Below are 19,443 nucleotides of genomic sequence, written 5' to 3'. Positions count from 1 at the left end.
ATTTATCATTAGAGATACTCCTTCAAATCATGAAAAAATAGCATATTTTAACAATAGATATGTAGCTTTTCATTTAAACAGAATGCAGTTTTTCCACATTTATAATTCCCTCTAATTTAGTACATACATTTATTTTTGTCCATGTCAGGGAATACTTTCATTTCAGTAATATCACCCTTCTCAGCTTCAGTGTTGCCTTTCAGAGAAACTGTATCTCTGTTTTATTTATGCTATGCAGTTTATCAGAAACCCCTAAAACCACGATATCAGAATGAATGTCACCTTTCTGAATCATTTATTCTATTTACCATATCAATTCAGGATTTATAAATTCTAGGGCAAAAAACCATAGATTATGCATGAATTTAGCTTTACACATTTTCCATAGTTCCAGCAATTGTGGTCCTTCTTCTTTCCAAGGACTCTTGCATGTCCAATACACTGTGGTCTAAATTCAACCTTCTTTTGGATGTTTTTGACCCCAAAGTCTAGCATGGCTTTAAGTCTTAAGAATCCTTTGACCCATTCGGAATATCATTATTATTGGTATTGCTATTGTAACTTAATGGGCAAATTCTATCTCTGCATGTCAGTGGGTGCTATTCGGGTGCATCTGTGGGTGGATTTGACTTTAAGCCTGAACTTGAAGCATTCCTTTTAGGTTATTCAGCACACATTTGATAGAAGATCAGAGAAGAATCTGTACTGATGATGTTGAGTCTTAAGTGCTGGCAAGGATATGTAGAAGATCCAGTAGAGGTGGTTACTTAGGTTATGTATGTTGTTTGGTGTCCATTAACAGACTCAACATGCGACCTAAGTGCATATGCTTCCACTATTGACTTTCTTCCAAATTAAAGTAATCTTTAAACTGTCAGTCGGAAAGTAAATATCCTTAATGGAAAAATTGGCAAATAAATATGATTTCCTCATCTATCCAGCCTGACCCTAAAATATCTATCTTTAACTCTATGTTTTGGAAGCTAATTTTGGGAACAAATGGTTACCTTTTTTGGTGGTGAAAAATGGGTTGAGGTTCAACTTTTTGAACAATACCTTCCATGCATTTCTTGCATACTTTGCAATGATAAATAGGGGATCATTTTTATTATGCAATTTTAAATGTCCCTAAGTCTTCTGTGAATCATATTTTAAAGTGTTTTAAATACAAAGTTATCCAGTAAATATTCTTAGTGTGCATTTTAACAGTTTCCTGAAAACTTCTAGGGCTTTTTTCCCCTTCTTTCCATTTTCTAACTGACACTGTCAAGGTTTGCTAGCCTAAAATTTACCCTCCTTTTCATCACACAACTGTTTGCAAATGTTATTTCTGTAGGGTTGGGTTTTTTTCCGTCAATTCACTGCTTCAATACTTCTGCCCCCCATCAAAGTAAATAAAAATATCAGGGCCTGTAGCCTAGTGCTTGTGAGCAACCCTACAATAATAAATCCAGTCGTACATGTATGATGGAGGGAAAATATTTTTAATAAAAGAACAGATCTGACACTAATTTCTTAGAGATTATTTGTAAATGTAAGATAAAAAACAAGTTTAAGAATTATTTAAAATAATCTGTTGATTTCTTTTTAGCCTACAATAAATAATATTTAAGAAATACAAAATAAGTGAATTTCCACACCATTATGAACACTGAAGGTGTGATACAGATCAACAGAAGAAATTTGCAACATTAGTATTATAGATTACTGTATATCAATGTTCCTGAGTCAGTGGGCTTCAGAACCGTGAGTGATCTGATTTACTATATGATCTATAATAGGCAACCAGGTGAATTTTAACTTGATAAGTTAGTGTCTAACAGTGATACCATGCTAACTAGGAATGCAGGAACCTGGGAAGGTTTGTCCGTAAGATTTGGCAATCCCAAATTTGTCTTCCCTGTGCTCTACTGACAGAGGCCATCTTGGGGAGAGCTGCACCCACTTTCTCCTTGTGTGCAATATTTGTATCGTGGTAAAACATCACAATGCAAATTAATATTTATATACCAGTCGTGCCCAGACACCTCAGTGAAGATCAGAGCTCCCTGTTTCCATTATGGAAATTCATAGGAAGAGGTGGGCCCCTACCCCTAAGGATTTATCATATCTGCTGAACCTGATTTTTCAGTGTTCTAGTTCAGTTCAGCAGACTAAAATGTGGCTAATATGTTATATATTATATACTATATATTCTTGCCAGCTAAGTACAGTACAGTTGGCAGTACGCTGCACACCGTTACCACTGGAAACTTCATGGTGAAAACTGAAATGGAGCTCAGATCTTCCTACACCAGTAGCACAGTCTGTCACCACTTGAGCTAAAATAAAACCTCCCTTAGCTATTAGTACTATAGCACCTGTGAGACACAACCACTTCTGATTCTGTCCAGCAGAGAAAAGGGGTACACAGCTACCGTTCACTACAATATTTCTACCCATACCATTTTATATTAATCATCATCAATACTAAATCATCCTTGTATAACAGGAAGGTGAAGGGAGTGTGATCTTAAAGTTGCTTTCAGCTGCACTCTTTTCCCCCCTTACTTGCTTTTTCTTGAATACCTCCAGCCTGAAAAGCAATATTCAAAGTTGCTTACTCAAGGGAACATTACAGAAATTGGACAGCACCTGTAAATGCAGTGTAGCTGTGTTATAGTTCTGGTTGCCTGTTTTTCAGGGGTTTATAGCTTGGTTATAAAACTTGTCTATATATTTAACATTAAAGTGTCTAGTGCAAATGTGCAGTAATTACCTTTCATAAAACTCTGAGCATGCCTACTGCTAAGACACCTTTCACAAATTGTCTAATTTCCTCCCTATGTGATAGGCTGCAGCAACTCCCTTGGAGCTGTCACAGTCTATTAGGTAAACAATGTTCATTTTAAATACTTCTTAAGTGGGGTATTTATTGTGCAGTAAACCACAATGACTCAGCCTGAGTGTCTATATATATTTTGTGCCTGAAGTATATTGAATAAAGACATATAACTTAATGTTGAGGTTGTGGTACAAACCAATAAGAATTTGGAAATTCAAAGCCAGGGCACAAACACTGTTGTTAATTCATTCACAGTTGTCTGTCTTGTTAACAGAGGGTGTAAGTTAAGATTGGAACTAGGCCAACACTAATATAAAGTTAAGGGATCATGTACTCAGAGCTGCTTTTTAGTTAGTGCATCTGGTCCCCTATGCCTTTCAATTTACCCAATCAGGGACAAATTTTGCCCTCAAATGCAAACTCATAACTGCTAGTGAAGTCATCTGAGGACAAGATTTAATGCTCAGTTTTTTTATTGCTCTTTAACTGTAACGCCAGCACCAGCGTTCTCATTGAGGCATGTGCATCTGTTGTCATGCAGCTGAATTCCAGCTCCTGAGCAGAGCCAAGTGACTGACACTTATTAGCAAAATTCAGTACTTTTATTACCTCTTCCTTCTCTAAGTTGCCATTGCATCTTCCAGCCATGTGAAGGAGATAGCTCTGCAGTGGCACCAACAATCCATGGTTGTAGACCAAAGCATCTCAGCTCCATGTAGAGAGTATTGGCCAGTTTCCCAGCTGATGTAAATTGGCATTGCTCCCTTGAAATTGATGTATCTGAAGATGTGTCCTGTGTTTAAAGACTCCATGAAGTCTCAGGACTTCATCCGTAGTGGGATGGTGCTGAATATCACTTTCTCCTCTGCATTCACTTCAGTGGTTAAGTTGAAGGGTAGGGGGAAAACATGAAAGGAGTAAAGATATGTGAAAGTAGGAAAGAAATCAGAGAAAGTAAGTGAGATGAGGAATAAATGAAGTGAGACACAGGAAGGGAAAAGGGAACGAAAAAAGGTAGAGAACTGGAGTTGAGGAAGAGAAAAGAAAGCTGTAAGTGGGAATAGAAAAGTATTAAATTAAAAGAATGAGAAAGAGAGAAGGAAATAAACATGAAAAAATAAGAAAACATATACAACTTTAAGGTTATCAAATGAATGTTTCATTTGTGCACGTGCCTACATTTTATCTTTGATGTAACCTTGATGGAGAGATTGGGGATCCAGAGACCTAGCTTGAGGTTGTGAAGCCAGGGTAAAGGACATCTTGGTGTTCATTTGGGGGAAAGGTAGAGGACTGAGGGAAAATACATTGATCATAGCTTTCTTCTTCTGCTCATTCATGCATTGTATAGATCTTAAGACCAGAAGAGATCATTATAGTATTCTAGACTATAACATATGGTCAGTTCATAACTATTCTGTCTTGGATTTGGGATCACTGATAGTAAGAAAATTACATTGTAGAATTCTAAACTATTTCACACTTAGATACCCTTTTAATGAACAAAACCATTCAAGGGAAGCTGTGAAATACATTTCATACATATTTCATCCAAGAGTATTTATCGATTAAATCTATGCATAGACAGTTTAAAAAAAAATAGATCCTATTAAGAGGTGGAAAAGACTTACTAGAGAATTGAATCAACCTCCAATGGAGGAAGTAAGAATTACAGCTACTGCTATATTTGATATTAGGGGGAAAAAATAATTACTCAGAATTTTTAAAGAGTACTACATGTGTAAATAGTATTAAAAATAGAGCTGTGTTTTTAAATGTGTGTTTATATCTAATAGATACAATAACTCCTCTGGTGCAATCCTATAAATATCTATAATGTTGGCCACACTCTTCTACTATCATAGGAACCATTTAGAAGTAAACATTGAGAGGTAAATGCAAATGATTATGGCTCTTGTAAGCCCCTCTCAGTAGGGATTTATGTGAAAGTGTCCATATAATTGTAACGTTTTAGAAGACAAGCAAATACGTACAGGCTTTTTCTCTTTCAGATATAACTTACTGTAACTGGATCGGTCAAAGTAAAGTAAATATGTGGAAGAGATGATTTTCTTATTGGACGTAGGATCTTTAGCGCATCTCATAAAGCTGGAGTGAGCTGTCACAGTGCTGTGATTCATAATCAGTATTTGAAAACATAGGTGAATAAAAATGTGCTGCGATTATTAAACTAAGCTGCAGGCGACTTCAGGCATTGAGCTTTTATTAGCAAAGTTGGCTATGGTTATATGTAGGGTATTAAAGAATATTTGACTTAACGTCTTTTTTCTCTTTTGCGTTGCTGTAAACTGTATGGCTGTTGTTTTCCTGGGGACATACATGAAGTTCATTTCAGGAGTTGTTTTAGTTGTGTCCTGACCACAGCAGCAGTGGCACAATAGGATACTAGTCAGGTGTTTAAGTTTAACATTCAGGCTGTTTCCTTCACCCTTCAACCACCGTGGGAACAGCTCAGAAACGAGCGGAGCAACCGTTATTTGATGGAAGGAAGAAGCTTGTGTGGCTCTGCTGTGGGAGTGGGGCTGAAGGATTCCAGGAGGAACTGCATCCACTCTCATTTTGCCAGAAGGATAGTTCCCAGTAAGAATACATCATTCTGAGGGAATCCTCAGGACTCTCAGAAAGACATGAAGGACCACTGTTGGCAGAGAAGTCCGGGCATTACAAAACAACCAGAAAATAACTTTAATGTTAATGCAGTGTATTTAGAATCATAGAATATCAGGGTTGGAAGGGACCTCAGGAGGTCATCTAGTCTGACCCTCTGCTCAAAGCAGGACCAATCCCCAATTTCTGCCCCAGAGCCCTAAACGGCCCCCTCAAAGATTGAACTCACAACCCTGGGTTTAGTAGGCAAATGCTCAAACCACTAAGCTATCCCTCTCCCCCAAAATTCAAGATTCAAGAGTATGTATTAGTAGTACTCATAACATCATGTTGGAAGCTCTATATAAGATTCTGCTAATCAGTCCTCAAAGTATTGTCCCCATCTTTCTGATAGAGATGTATTAAGGCCACAATTTTCAAACACTGAATTAAATTCCTATCAAAGCACCTAACTGAAGAGGTCTGTTTTGTTTTGTTGTTTTTAAGATGCCTAAGATGTTCAGCCGCCCTGAAAATCAGGCCAATTTTATTTCTGTACCTAACTATGCATTTAGGTATTTAACGTGAGGTACTAAAGCTTGTGAACATTTTGACTGAAGGGCCTGCCTACACACTGATTTAGAAACAGATATCGTTAAATCAGTGCAAGACCCTAGTGTAGATTCAGTTATATTGACATAAAGGGGATTATATTGACATAGATTGTTTCCATAAATTCACTTTTCCATTGACTGTGTCCAGAGCACTGCCAGCCCATAGCAGGGCAGCTCTCAGTCCCTTGGCCACAGTTTTAAGGAAATGGTACATGATAAAAATTTACCAAGGTAAGATGATTAAAATAAAGCAACCTGTGGCAGTGTAGTTGTGTGTCTCCTAAAAGAAGTGGGCTAAGAGTTTTAAATATCTTTCTCGAGTATGGCATTTTAAGACTGATAATGGTATGTAAAGGAAGTAAAAGTCCAACTGCTTTCTAATATCCAAATGAGAAAACAGTGGAACCCTGTGCAAAAATCCAGGTGGAATCTTCCACTTGGATTCACGGCTGTTGGCACCAAACAGATATTGTGCAGACCAGCTGGAAGGAATTCTGCTTTCTCTAATTCCTTCTTCCTCACTACGATACTCGCAACATGTACAAAGCTGGTCTCAGCAATTCCCTTCCAGACCAAATTGCTTTCCCCTCAAGGCTGGTATAAACAGCAAGTCAGAGGCATCCAGATGAGAATGTCCATGGTCACACTCTGTCTACCCTGAAGGGTCTTCCCCTCCCTTCTCCAACAGGCTGTATATGACTTATTCTGCACATTTTTGGCATAGTCTATTAGAGCATGACTGGGGGTGTAATACACTTTCTGTTTCCTCTGTCCTTGTACATAAAACATGTGGAGACAGCAATGTTTGTGTCCTGTGGCTGCAGGATTTTGAGTGGACACACTAAAGGATGCAGGTCTCGACACTGGCCTCTGTTAAGGGAGTGAGTTAATAGTTTCATACACTGACATAAATCAAATCAGAATTTGTCCCTTTTTCATAGACTCCTCTAATTGACCTGATCTCAGTCTTTCCCTCTCATCTACATTTTTTTCCTGATTCATGTTAGAAATTCCAAGTCACAGAACAAAGAAACAAAGTTTGTATTTTCAAAGAAAAAAGAGGGGAGGGAGGATTGGTGAAAACAGCCCTTACAGCTGTACTCGTGGCTGAGTAAACTAACGCTTTTTACTTGCTCTTTTCAAGGATGTGTTTAGTCTAGATTCCCTTGATTTATATATCTTTTTTGGCTGGGTTGTATTTTTTTAATGCAGATTTCCGATGATTTCATTCAAATTCATGTTTGCCTAGGACGATAGAATGTTTTGAGACGAATGTGAGTGAACTTAATCCTTACAATGTTTTCCTCCTCAAATCTTCATTTATAGAATTGTTTAGCCTTCAAAGGCATTCGTTGCCTGTTATGTGCTACAAAAAGAATCCGAAATAGACACAGCTTGGAATTGCATTGGGAAATCATCTTTATTTTTCCTCTCACAGAAGTGGCAGTGCATTGAGGATTCTTCTGGCAAGCTTCGAATTCACAAGTGTAAGGGATCCAGCGACATGTTCGCGATCAGAAAGAGAACACGAAGCATACACTCCCAGGGATACAGCAATAAAGACAAAGAATGCATCTGTGCAGATGCTGATTACCGAACCAGCAGGACCCAGAGAAAAAATCAAAGACAGTTCATGAGAAACCCCAGTGCCCAAAGTAGGTGATCTCAGAGCTCTTAGATACTCAGGAAAGGGGGCATTGGGTTAACTGAGCGGTGTTTTACCAGCAAGGAGTTGTTTTCACCTGGATATATGATGAATGCACATGTAATTTGCAGTCGGTACTTGAGTAATTACTGCTTTAAAAAAAAAATCAAAAGCTACCAGAATCTGTTATCACGATAAGAAATGTTATTTAGGCCAGTTTGTAGCAATGATGATGTTTTGGTGCCACCTATTGTATGGGTTGGAGATAAAACCTGCCGAGTAAATTACAGAGTCTAGGTAATTATTACAGGCATAGTAGCCTGAGCAAGCATTTTCTTTCATCACTAATATTCAGTTAACATGTTCGGATATTTGCAGTAGACTTTTTTTTGTTTTTTTGCATCTCAAACATTAAAGCATTCTGATTGCTGTCAAAGTGAAAGCCTACTCACCTGAAGTTTTTAAGTGCCAGTAAAACAGCCTGCTTGTAACTTAACGAGTTAGAATCTAGTGCCCTCTAGTGGAGTGTGATGTAAAGGGAAACTGCCATCAAGTTTAAAATACTAATGCTTAATTTTCTGTGTTAAGCACTGAGAAAACATAACTACTTTGAAAAGCAGGTGTCAATTACTATAAGAATATAAGAGTGACAATACTGGGTCAGACCAATGGTCCATATAGCCCCATACCCTGTCTTCCAACAATGGTAAATGCCAGATGCTTCAAAGGACATGAACAGAAGAGGGCAATTATCAAGTGGTCTCTGTCGTCCAGTCCCAGTATCTGGCAGTCAGAGGCTTAGGAACACCTGGAGCATGGAGTTGCATCTCTGACCATCATAGCTAATAGCCATTGATGAACCTATCCTCCATGAACTTACCTAATTCTTTCTTGAATTTATTTTGGCCTTCACAACATCCCCCACAACAAGTTCCACAGGGCGACTGTGTGTTGTGTAAAAAGAAAAGAAGTACTTGTGGCACCTTAGAAACTAACAAATTTATTTGAGCATAAGCTTTCTTGAGCTACAGCTCACTTCATCGATATGTGTTGTGTGAAGAAGTACTTGCTTTTGTTTGTTTTGAACCTCCTGTCTATTAATTTCATTGCGAGACCACTGGTTCTTGTGTTATGTGAAGGAATAAATAACACTTCCTTATTCACTTCCTTCACACCACTCATGATTTTATAGACCTCTATCATATCCCCCCCTCAGTCATCTCTTGTCTAAGCTGAAACGTCCCCGTCTTTTTAATCTCTCCTCATACAGAAGCTGTTCCATATCCTTAATCATGTTTTTTTGCCCTTCTCTGTACCTTTTTCAATTCTAATATATCTTTTTAAAGATGGGGTGACCAGAACTGCTTTCAGTATTCCAGGTGTGGGTGTACCATGAATTGATACAGTGGCATTATGATATTTATTGTCTTATTATCTATCCCTTTCCTAATGGTGCCTAACATCCAAAAGCTTTTTGGACTGCTACTGCACATAGAGTGGATGTTTTCAGAGAACTATCCACAATGATTCCAAGATCTCTTTCTTTAGCAGTAACAGTTAATTTAGAATCCATCATTTTGTATGTATAGTTGGGATTATGTTTTCCATATGCACTATTTTACATTCATCAACACTGAATTCATCAGTCATTTTGTTGCCCCGTCACCCAGTTTTGTGAGATCCCTTTGTAACTCTTCTCAATCAGCTTTGGATTTAACTATTTTGAGTCATTTTGTATCATCTGCAAACTTTGCCACCTCATTGTTTACCCTTTTTTCCAGATCATTTATGAAAATGTTGAACACTGGTCCGAGTGCAGATCCCCAGGGGACACCGCTATTTCCTGTCTCCATTCTGAAAACTGACCATTTGTTCCTACCCTTTGTTTCCTGTCTTTTAACAAGTTACTGATCCATGGGAGGACCTTCTTTTTAGCCTATTAGTTTGCTTAAGAGCCTTTGGTGAAAACTTGTCAAAAAGTTTCTGAAAGTCCAAGTACACTATCTCTACTGGGTCACCCTTGTCTACATATTTGTTGACCCCCTCATAGAGTTCAAATAAATTGGTGAGGTATGATTTCCCTTTACAAAAGCCATGTAAAGGGCTTAACAAAAATATATATTCTGTTTCTTCACTGAGATCAGCATTTTCCATCTTCTCATGTTTGGTGTGTTTTCTATTCTAACACTCTTGCCAAGAGCAGCTGGGTTCAGGTAGCCTGAGTCAAGGACAGACTGTATTCCATTGGGTCTAGACAGCATTGTGGGTTATGGAATTTACATGAAATTTTGTGTAAGCATACAAAAATTTTACAAAAATTACAAGAGGCTGCACGTATATATGATGTTGCAGAAAAAATTACGATACTATATTGTATTATTTCAGGTATAGCCTGTGATGATATAATTAAAGCCTGTAACATTCTTCAGAGGACAGAAGTTACAGTTGTGCATTCAGCCATAACTTAGGCATTTCCTGACTTTGGGGTCTCTAATTTTCAACCTAAGTGTTGCATTAACATATTGTGTTTAATAATGTTATACTCCAATGAACTCCATTAGAATTGACTCTTGCTGGCTAGAATCAGCATCATCGGTACGTCATAAGCAATCAGCTACTGGAGCGTCTTCTGGAAAACTCTGTTTTTGAAGCAGCAAGATCCAAGTTCTGTCCCCACTATCAAAGTAAAGTTACAACTGGCCATAGTGACAGCTGTGAAGCCCTAGAAGGCCATGGATTTGTTACAATACAAATCCTTGTCTTTCCAGGCTATCTCTATAGCAATAATTGTTGCAGTCGTCTCCTGCAGCTTATAGGTTTGTCTTCCTATGCCTGAAAATTATCTTGCCTCATTTTTCACTTCATCCCATCTTTTTTCACTAATAAACAAAGCTGGCAAGAGACTAGAACTGTGATTATTTTCAATTCAGACCTGAGGCTACCTCACATCTTCCCACAGAAGAAACACCTGGGAGGGGCCAGGTCGGGGCAAAATCTCTCTGAGATCCAATTTGTGAAGTTCCCTTCAGCCACCCTCTGTTGGGAGGACTTGGGTGTAGGGAGTCAGAAGGGCACAGGTTTTGAAGTCCGTGCCATTTCTGATTTCTGAGAACCAGGAGCCTTTCTAAAGAGACAGCCAAGCTAGGAGCTGTACTGCAGAGATTGCTTCTATTCTGCTGGGGCCCCTTCCATCAGGAGCTGTGCTGCCATTGGCCGCTCAGTAACAGCCATGAAGTGGATGCAGTGGAAGTATTGAGCCGTGAGCTTTACTACTTCCTACCCAGCTATCGGTATGGAAATCTGTGAGCAGAGCAGGCTCTGGCACGACATAAAGGAGCACCTCTTCATCCCCTGTCCCAGCCTAGCCTCTTGCTTCAAATCCTCTCTGAGTTCCGTCCAAGCTGCATACAGTCTGAAGGGCCTGGTGATTGTGGGGCACAGTGTAAGGGCAGCTCAGGCCCCAGTTTTTCAGATTTCCTACTGATAAGATTGGAATATTTCCAAACTGTATATCAGTCATTTGATTAATAAAGATCATGGGAGGAGTTTGTAGTCTTGCAAGGGTTTGTTTCAGTGTTTCAATGTTTGTTTCATTCACCCTGCAAATCTTTGCCTATTCCTTCACTCTAGACTATAGGTTTTTACATCAGAGAGACTTCGTAACTGGTTTTCTCTTCTGAAAGGTGGACATCTTCACTGACTTAGTAGGACACTTTTTTAGAGCTGACAGCTCTAAAAAAGGTATCCACCGAAATAGTTTAGGTGAGGATTATGTCATTTGAAAAAAATTTTAAATGAGGCTCACTATCAATGCTTCCAAAAGATTCTTACAGAGAGGTTTCATGTCGTTGTCTCAGAGAAACTAGCAGAAAGCTTGTGATATGATCTGCAGTATCTGTCACTCCATACCTTTTCAGAACTCTCCAGGAATCATTTCATCCTATGTTATACTACAAGATAAATGAGAACTGTTAATGACAATAGTAATTTTACATATAGTGTTGCATATCAGACATGGATTTTGAGTGTTGAAATACTTCACCTATTCCATCGCATCCCATAATGTTTGCCAAAATCTCCCCATACAACAACACACTAGCACTGGACTTTTAACACATGTATAATTAAATGCCATAAGAGTTTTGTTACAAAAGATGGTGTCTCTTTCTACCATTTCAAATGTGTTGTTATCTATTGAGTAATAGCAGTGTGCTCAGCACTTCTGAAATTTACAGGAAAAATTTCCCCCATCCCATTGATCTTACAAACTTACTCATGTATGAATTAATACATTGCTCGGTGTGGGTGTGGTTGGGTGGGTTTGGGGAGGCCAGGGGTGGAATGCAGCATGGTGTGATGTAACATATAGGTTTTATCAACATGAGTTTGGGATAGCTACATTGCTCACAAATGGGGAAAAAAGTGAGTTGTGGAGGTCATCCAAGGTCAGTCCAAATAAATTTTTATACTATCATGTATTCCATGTATGCCACGTGTCTAACAGTAAAAAACTAACCAAACAAAAATACCTTAACAATGTTTTAGAAGGTATTTAACATGTTTTTTGGGAGGGTTTTTTTAATATCTCCATCTTTAAAGCCAGGTGTCTTAGTTACCATGAGTCCACCTGTACAGGACTTGCAGCAACCCATAAAAACTTCTGTATTTCTATATATTTCTATGTTTAAAGTTGTGACATTTCTAAGTCCAGAGTCTCAGTCCCTTCCAGGGGTAGAAATGAGTGCCGGATCCCCATGAGAGTGGGAGAATCTTGTCATTTCTAGCTCTGCAATGCAGCAAAATATCAGAGCGCCATGATATGCTTATACCTGGAAAAGCCATCTCAGCTACATAACTGAATCTTGTCCTTTTAATGTCTAACTTTGAAAGGAAAAAGTGCCACCATCTCTTAAACAAGTTATTTTGGACCCCCTGCACCTTGATTCTCAGAAGTACTGAGCTCCCACAGTTCCCATTGATTTCAGTTGAAGATTTGGTTTCTCAACATGTCTGAAAATCAGGCCCTGGTTGTGTAAAGTTGAATACATAAGAATTACAGCACCCAAAGTAAGAGGCCACTTCTTCAAATTTGGACCTTAATTTGCCAAAGATCGTCAAGGAAGTCTTTGCAAAGCCATAAATAGATCTGAGATCTCCAAGTCTGTGCTTTGTTACAAGTCCATCCTTCTTGCCCTTTGAAATTTGCTGCCTGTTTATGAAATCCATTTTTGTATATCTATAAGCATGAATATGTTTTCCTCTCCTGTTGCAGAATACAAACCACGATTTGTTCATACTCGCCAAACTCGGTCCTTGTCTGTGGAATTTGAAGGTGAAATATTTGACATAAACCTGGAGGAGGAGGAACTACAAGTGTCACACTCCAAAAGTATTAGTAAGCGCCATGACACTGAAAATGAGGAGGATTCAGAAGATAGTGATGATGGTGAAGAAGAAGAAATGATAGCTGATGGCACCAATGCTGTTGGACAACCTGATTCTGTCAGAGTGACACACAAGTATGAATGCTTTATATTGTTTTTCTTGAAGTAAAATTTCTCCCACATTTTGCATTTTCTTCTTTATCCTTTTCTTTGTGTTTTTCAGTATTTTACACTTTATATAACACAACACAATAATATAATAAAAGAATGATTTTATAATTTTGCCCTCTCCTACACAGGTCAAGCCAATGGGATGAGTTGTACCTTTGTAAGTGAGGGCAGAATTCTAGCGATTCCAGCTTTCCTAGCTGTGTGTATTAATGTAAGACTTGGCACCAGAGACTCAAATAAAGCAAATTAAGCCTATGTACAACTGAGTAGAGATGGACAGCAAATAGTTTTCCCATCCTGCAAGAGTTTTTCAGATTTTAAAAAATTTCCCCAATTTTTTAAATCAGAACAAATCAGAACAAAAAGTGAACATCTCAAAAAATTTTGCAAACCAATAATCCAAAAAAAAGGACCAGGTCAATCAAAACATTTCATTTAGATAATTTCATAATAGTTCATTTCAATGTTGACCATCTATATTTTTTAACCTTTTTCCTATAAATTAACTAACATTTCCAACCCAGAAAACGAAACATTTTTTCAAAAGTTTTTCAAATCTGGAGATTCATCAGAACTGACTCTTTTCCACAAACAGTTTTGGGTTAAACAAATCAACACTTTCCAATGAAAGAATGTTTTATCAGAAAATTTCCAACCAGCTCTATAATTCACTTTCAATGACAGGGATTGGAGTAGGAGACTCTGTACACCTTTTCCATCTCTAACTCCTATGGGTCTATGACTTTCCATTTTCTTCTGAAGCAGAGGCATAAGGAAATCAAATTGAAGCAGGGCAGGTGAAGGGTGTGTCCCTAGAGTCTCAGAAATACACAGTTAAGGAAGTTGTGTGAGAATGTCAGTAAGGGAAACTTTGGGAAAACAGTATGCAGGTATTTATCTCTCAGTCTATTCTCAGTTAAAGAGACAAGGTGGGTAAGGTGAATCTTTTACTGGACCAACTTTTATTGGTGAGAGGGAAAAGCTTTCGAGCTAAGCAGAGCTCTTCTTCAGATCACCTGAAAAAGAGCTCTGTGTAGCTCAAAAGCTTGTCTCTCTCACTAACGGAAATTGGTCCAATAAAAGATACTACCTCACCCACCTTGTCTCTCTCTAACAACCTGGGACCAATACAGTACAGCAACACTAGATATTCTCAGTTAAGTCAGTCTTGGCCTTCTCACTGTTGTTTTCTCTTGCTAGAACCGTTATCCTGAATAGCTGTCTTTAATCCATTTATTTTGTTCATAACTATAGATACTTTAGCACGCAACTATTCACATTGTTTATGACTTGAACTCTCTTCTGTATCACAGCAAATTGATGAGGCATTAATTCATTACTTTGGACAATCATGTCCCATTCTTACCAATTGTGTGCTCATAGATGGGGATTCATGGTAGTGTGCCGAGATCGTGAGGAAAAAAACCTACCTCTCTGCAGCTGGTGGCTGTACAAGCAGTGGCAATTCTGATTAAAGGGAGATTAAGAATTTGATGGAGTTTTATACTTTGGTTTTGTTTCTGATTGGACTGAGAATCCCCAGCATGTTAATGGTGTTGCATCTTAACATAGCAGGCACAGAGCCCGTGCCAAGAAGGAGTTTTCTCCATGTTGGAGAGAAAACAGATGGAGGCAATTATTTGGGACTACTAAACCAACACACATCCCTGGCTGCCATTGTTGAGTCTAAATCAAGGGCAGCCAAATCATGGCACCTGAGCCACATGCAGCTCTTTTACAGTTAAAGTGCGCTCGTGGACCCCCCCCCCAGCACCCCTCCCATTCCCCACCTACCAGACTGCGGGATGGGGAGCTCGGGGTTTCTGCCCTACGGCGGGGTGGTAGAGCTAGGGGCTTCTGCCCATCATGGAGAGGGGGGTCTAGGGACTTCAGCCCCATGGGATGCACCTGCCAGGGCTTGGGGTTTATCCCTTAGCTCCACTACCCTGCCACCAGGCAGAAACTCCAAGCCCTGGCAGGTGTGCCCAGCTCTTAAACTTCTGAAGACTATAGTCTGCGACTCAGAGGGTCAGTAAGTTTGGCCACCACTGGTCTATTTTATTACTTATCAGAGGGCAGAGTACAACTGGAAAACTTTATAGGGAGGAGAGGACAGGAAGAGACTTTGGAAGAAGGGGGAAGAGGCGAATGTGCACAAGGAACGCTATTGATCTCTCTCCGCTGTTCTGTTAAATGCATCTATAGGTGTTTTATTCTTCCAAATGACACCATTCACTGTGAGAGGGAACTCTACCAATCATCCAGAGCCTGGAAGGACCACAAGGCCTACATTGATAAGGAGGTTAGAGGGATTTCAAAATCTATTCTTAATAAAGATTCTAAACTCTGATGTCATCACAGTGTAACTCTGCATATAAATGTGCTTTGCAGATTGAAGCTCTCCAAGATAAAATTAAGAATTTAAGGGAAGTGAGAGGACACCTAAAAAGAAGAAAACCTGATGAATGTGATTGTAGCAAAAAGAGGTAAGAAAAATTCACCTGAAGCACTGTTTTCCTTACTGATTTACTTTACTGAACTCATGAGCTTTTATACAGTGGGAAAGATTTAACATTGGCTACTGTAAGTTTAATATCCAGATATGGATTCAAGCTGCAGAGTTTGGATCCAGAGCCTAAATTCCTCAAAATTTGGTTCCAGGATTTTGCTTTAACCCATTCTACAGGTAGGAGCCATCATGAATGAATTAAGATCCAGATCTGTATTTTAGCATTAGGTGTGTTTGGATTCTGGTTATATATTTTGACCCATCTCTGTTAATAATGTTGATATAGTATGTGCTCATTTAAGTCATTTCTGCTAGTGAAATAAAACAGACTGTACATTCAACTAAAACAATAATAGTATCTATTTTAAGTGAGAACATAAAACAGATGGTGTACTTCTGTTTTGCTTTGACTGCAGAAAATGAATTAAGTTTTATCCAGTCATGAAAAGCTGATGTTTTTAATATTATCTGTAGCTATTATAACAAAGAGAAAGGGGTGAAGGCCCGAGAGAAAATGAAGAGCCATCTTCATCCATTCAAGTAAGTGTCGTTTTTCCCTTTGCCATCAGCTGGGCATTGTTTTATTTTGCTTTTTAGTAACTGTGAAATATCAACGATGAGCCACAGTCCAAAACGGCTGTTGTCTGGGGGTACCAGAAGCTGGCAACTTTTGACTGGCTGCCCAACTTGAACCCTCAGAAGTTCAGGACGGGCAGTGGGAAATTAAAAACAGTGGCACAAATCCCACTGAAATGGATGAAATGAATCATTCTGGGGCCTGACTGACTTGATAACCTTTAGCAGGGTCCTTTACTTCCTGTACTTGATACAGCATCTATTCAATTTACTTGTGATGAGAGCATCTTCTCACAATATTAAGAGATATGGGGTGGGGGGGGAGGGGAGAGAGAAAGACCACCCTTAATTAGGCTCCCTATCTGGTACATAGTTTCAAGCATTCAGCCTTTTAAAAACTCAAATAAACATAATTGTTAAAGCCCTTTTCAAACAAATAGAAATTAGTCTATGTGAACTACAAATTGCTTCCCCTCTGAACAGAGAAGCAGCACAGGAGGTGGACAGCAAACTTCAGCTATTCACAGAGACCCGCAGGAGAAAGAAGGAAAGAAAGGGGAAAAGACGCCAGAAGAAAGGAGATGAATGCAGCCTTCCTGGACTTACGTGTTTTACCCATGATAATAACCACTGGCAGACAGCACCGTTCTGGAACTGTGAGTATTTCTTACCTCCATGTGCAGACTTTAATGAGGTTCATTCTCCTGTCTCATGTGATAATTTCCAGATAGGACAGTCAATGAGGGCGTTATTTTGGAAAGCAGGCACTTACGTTCCTGACACAAAATGCACACAAAGAAGTAATTGCCGTGTAAAGAAATTAATGAAGAACTTCACTTGTAGTTATTATTTATTTATACTGCAATATAAATACCTAGAGGCCTCAATTAAGACTGTAGAAACACAAAAACACAAAACACAAAAAAGACATGTTCCTGTGCTTTTTTATTACCATCTATTTGGTTTTGTTCCTCTTCTTGTAGACCCAGATGTCTAAATATTTCAGAGGACTTCTAATTATGCTGTTTTATGATCCTAAAAAGAGAAAAAAAAGTTCCATTATTTCCTGTCTATATGCACATTTATTTTCCTACCTACCCATATAATACTGCTTGTAAAATTCTGGTAAATGACTACTTCATTTTAACAGGGTGAAGTAGAGTGAGGATGAATACAGTGGCTCAGATTTTGCTGTCATTTACACCCATGCAACCCTGTTGATTTGAATAGGAGTTACATGGAGAGTCAATCAGGACAGAATTTAATCAGCTGAATTTAGTGTTTAGTTCATTGAGAGCATAATAATTATCAGACTCAATGAGACAAAAACATAAAAATCTGGTATCATGGATCTGTGAACAAGGGGAGACCCAAAAACTATCATAAACTTCACATTAGTTAATGTTATGACAAAATTTGGCAGGAGGAAGGAGGATTTTTTCCTTGGCCCTTAGGGGTCATCTCCTGACTTGAAGGAAGAGAATTTATTGATAGTCCATGTAATTTTTATCTAGGCTAGTACTATATCAAACATTACATTTAAGAAATCTACAGGACTTCCATTATAAACCATTGTTTTCAGTTGTGTGTAACTGTCTGAAAAACTCTGCTTTGGGGGCTGAAAGTTTCAAGATATGATCACAGTACAAAGGGGATTGTTTATTTGTTCGTTTTTTCTTGAAAGTTTAATCAAAATCCAATAATTCTTTTCCACAATTTTTAGGTGTTTTTTTGGCATGTATAACTTAGGAATAGCTGTTCTATAGAAGCTGAAAATTGTCAGGTGGCTAGACCGCACTGAGACCTAGGGACAGATACTCAGCTGGTAGAAATTGTCGTAGTTGCATTGATGCTAACATTCTGCCCTTAGTCTTCAGACCAGTTTGCTAAAGAAAAATATTGCAAACTGTGGAAATATAAAAATTGGGTTTTACATTTTTAATGATATTTTGCACATTTGTAACACAAAACTGCACTGAGAGTTTTGATGGGGTAAGAATTTAGCATAAATTGAGTAATGACTTCTGGTTTTAACCCAAAGTAATTGATTGATCTTTTTCTTATCTTTTCCTCAAAGACAAAAACAAACAAAATCAAACAAACATAAAAAGCAGGGAAACTGAATACAAAAGTTAGTTCATGCTAATTTTAAGGTTTTGATTTTAAACACTCCGAAATCAGGGAAAGATAAACATTAACATTATCATCGTAAACTTAACTCAGACATTGCACATATAGAATATTTTAAGTTAGTAGTTATGCTATTAAATATAATATGATTTATCCCTCTCATTCTGCTACACCATCATATTTGTGTGCTGGTTCCACTCACCTCAGAGGGCTGTGTGTCAGTGATGCTGAAAACCTTTTGATGGCCCATACCAGCTTCTTCCTTGGGGTTTCCTCGATGGTACACATCACCTCCATTACTGCTCCTCCAGGGCTTCATTCTTCCTACTAGTGCCACTTCACTCCTGCTTGCTAGTCCTGTCTCTTTCCTTTCTGCCCTCCAGCTCTGTTACTCTGCTCCTCTTGCTTCGTAGTGGCCCCCAGCAACTCTTCCAAATCCCTTCCTCCAATGCCACACTGCAACATCCCGTGCCAGCTTCTAGGTACAGTCCAAACCCATCTTCACATTTCCATTTTCTCCCCCTCTTCAGTCTCCATAATGTACCTCCTTCTCTCCTGTCTGCCACATTACCTCTCCCTCTCATCATGTATACTCCCTAACAAATGGAGCTCAAGCCACAACACTGACAACATACAGACAGCTCTCACTAGCTTCTAGAGGAGGGCAGAATAGCACCATGTGGGTGGAATTTTCCATGAAACGTACATCCTATATATTCAATGAGGTTAAGGTTACTTTTAGAACATTAGTGCAAATTTTACCCTGACTTATATACTAAGCAACTCCACTGAATCTCATTCTGCATGAGCAACTGAGGACAAGAACTTTTTTTTAAACCCTTACATCCAATTCGCCCCAGAGCAGTCAGATTTACATCGTATGTCAGTTGGGGCAGAATTTGGCCTGTTATCCACAGGATTTCATGTCTCCTGTCATTTAAAACATATATGTATTTTCATATATGTTTTTGTATTTAAATAAT

The 19,443-nt window shown here is 38.6% G+C and overlaps 1 protein-coding gene across 2 annotated transcripts in view; it reads left to right on the top strand.

Moving 5' to 3' along the window:
- SULF1 (sulfatase 1) overlaps positions 1-19,443 on the top strand; it is a 96,814-nt gene that overhangs the window by 56,598 nt on the left and 20,773 nt on the right. For both annotated transcript variants that reach the window (XM_077808975.1, XM_077808976.1), the window contains 6 exons: positions 7,484-7,700; positions 12,963-13,209; positions 15,451-15,547; positions 15,637-15,731; positions 16,229-16,294; positions 16,814-16,986. In XM_077808975.1, coding sequence (XP_077665101.1) covers positions 7,484-7,700; positions 12,963-13,209; positions 15,451-15,547; positions 15,637-15,731; positions 16,229-16,294; positions 16,814-16,986 — 895 coding nt within the window. The remainder of the gene's footprint in view (positions 1-7,483; positions 7,701-12,962; positions 13,210-15,450; positions 15,548-15,636; positions 15,732-16,228; positions 16,295-16,813; positions 16,987-19,443) is intronic.

This window comes from Eretmochelys imbricata, chromosome 2 (genome assembly GCF_965152235.1).
Source record: "Eretmochelys imbricata isolate rEreImb1 chromosome 2, rEreImb1.hap1, whole genome shotgun sequence".
Lineage (NCBI taxonomy): Eukaryota > Metazoa > Chordata > Testudines > Cheloniidae > Eretmochelys > Eretmochelys imbricata.
Note: the sequence above shows the minus strand (reverse complement) of the source record. Positions and strands in the feature narration are given on the sequence as shown.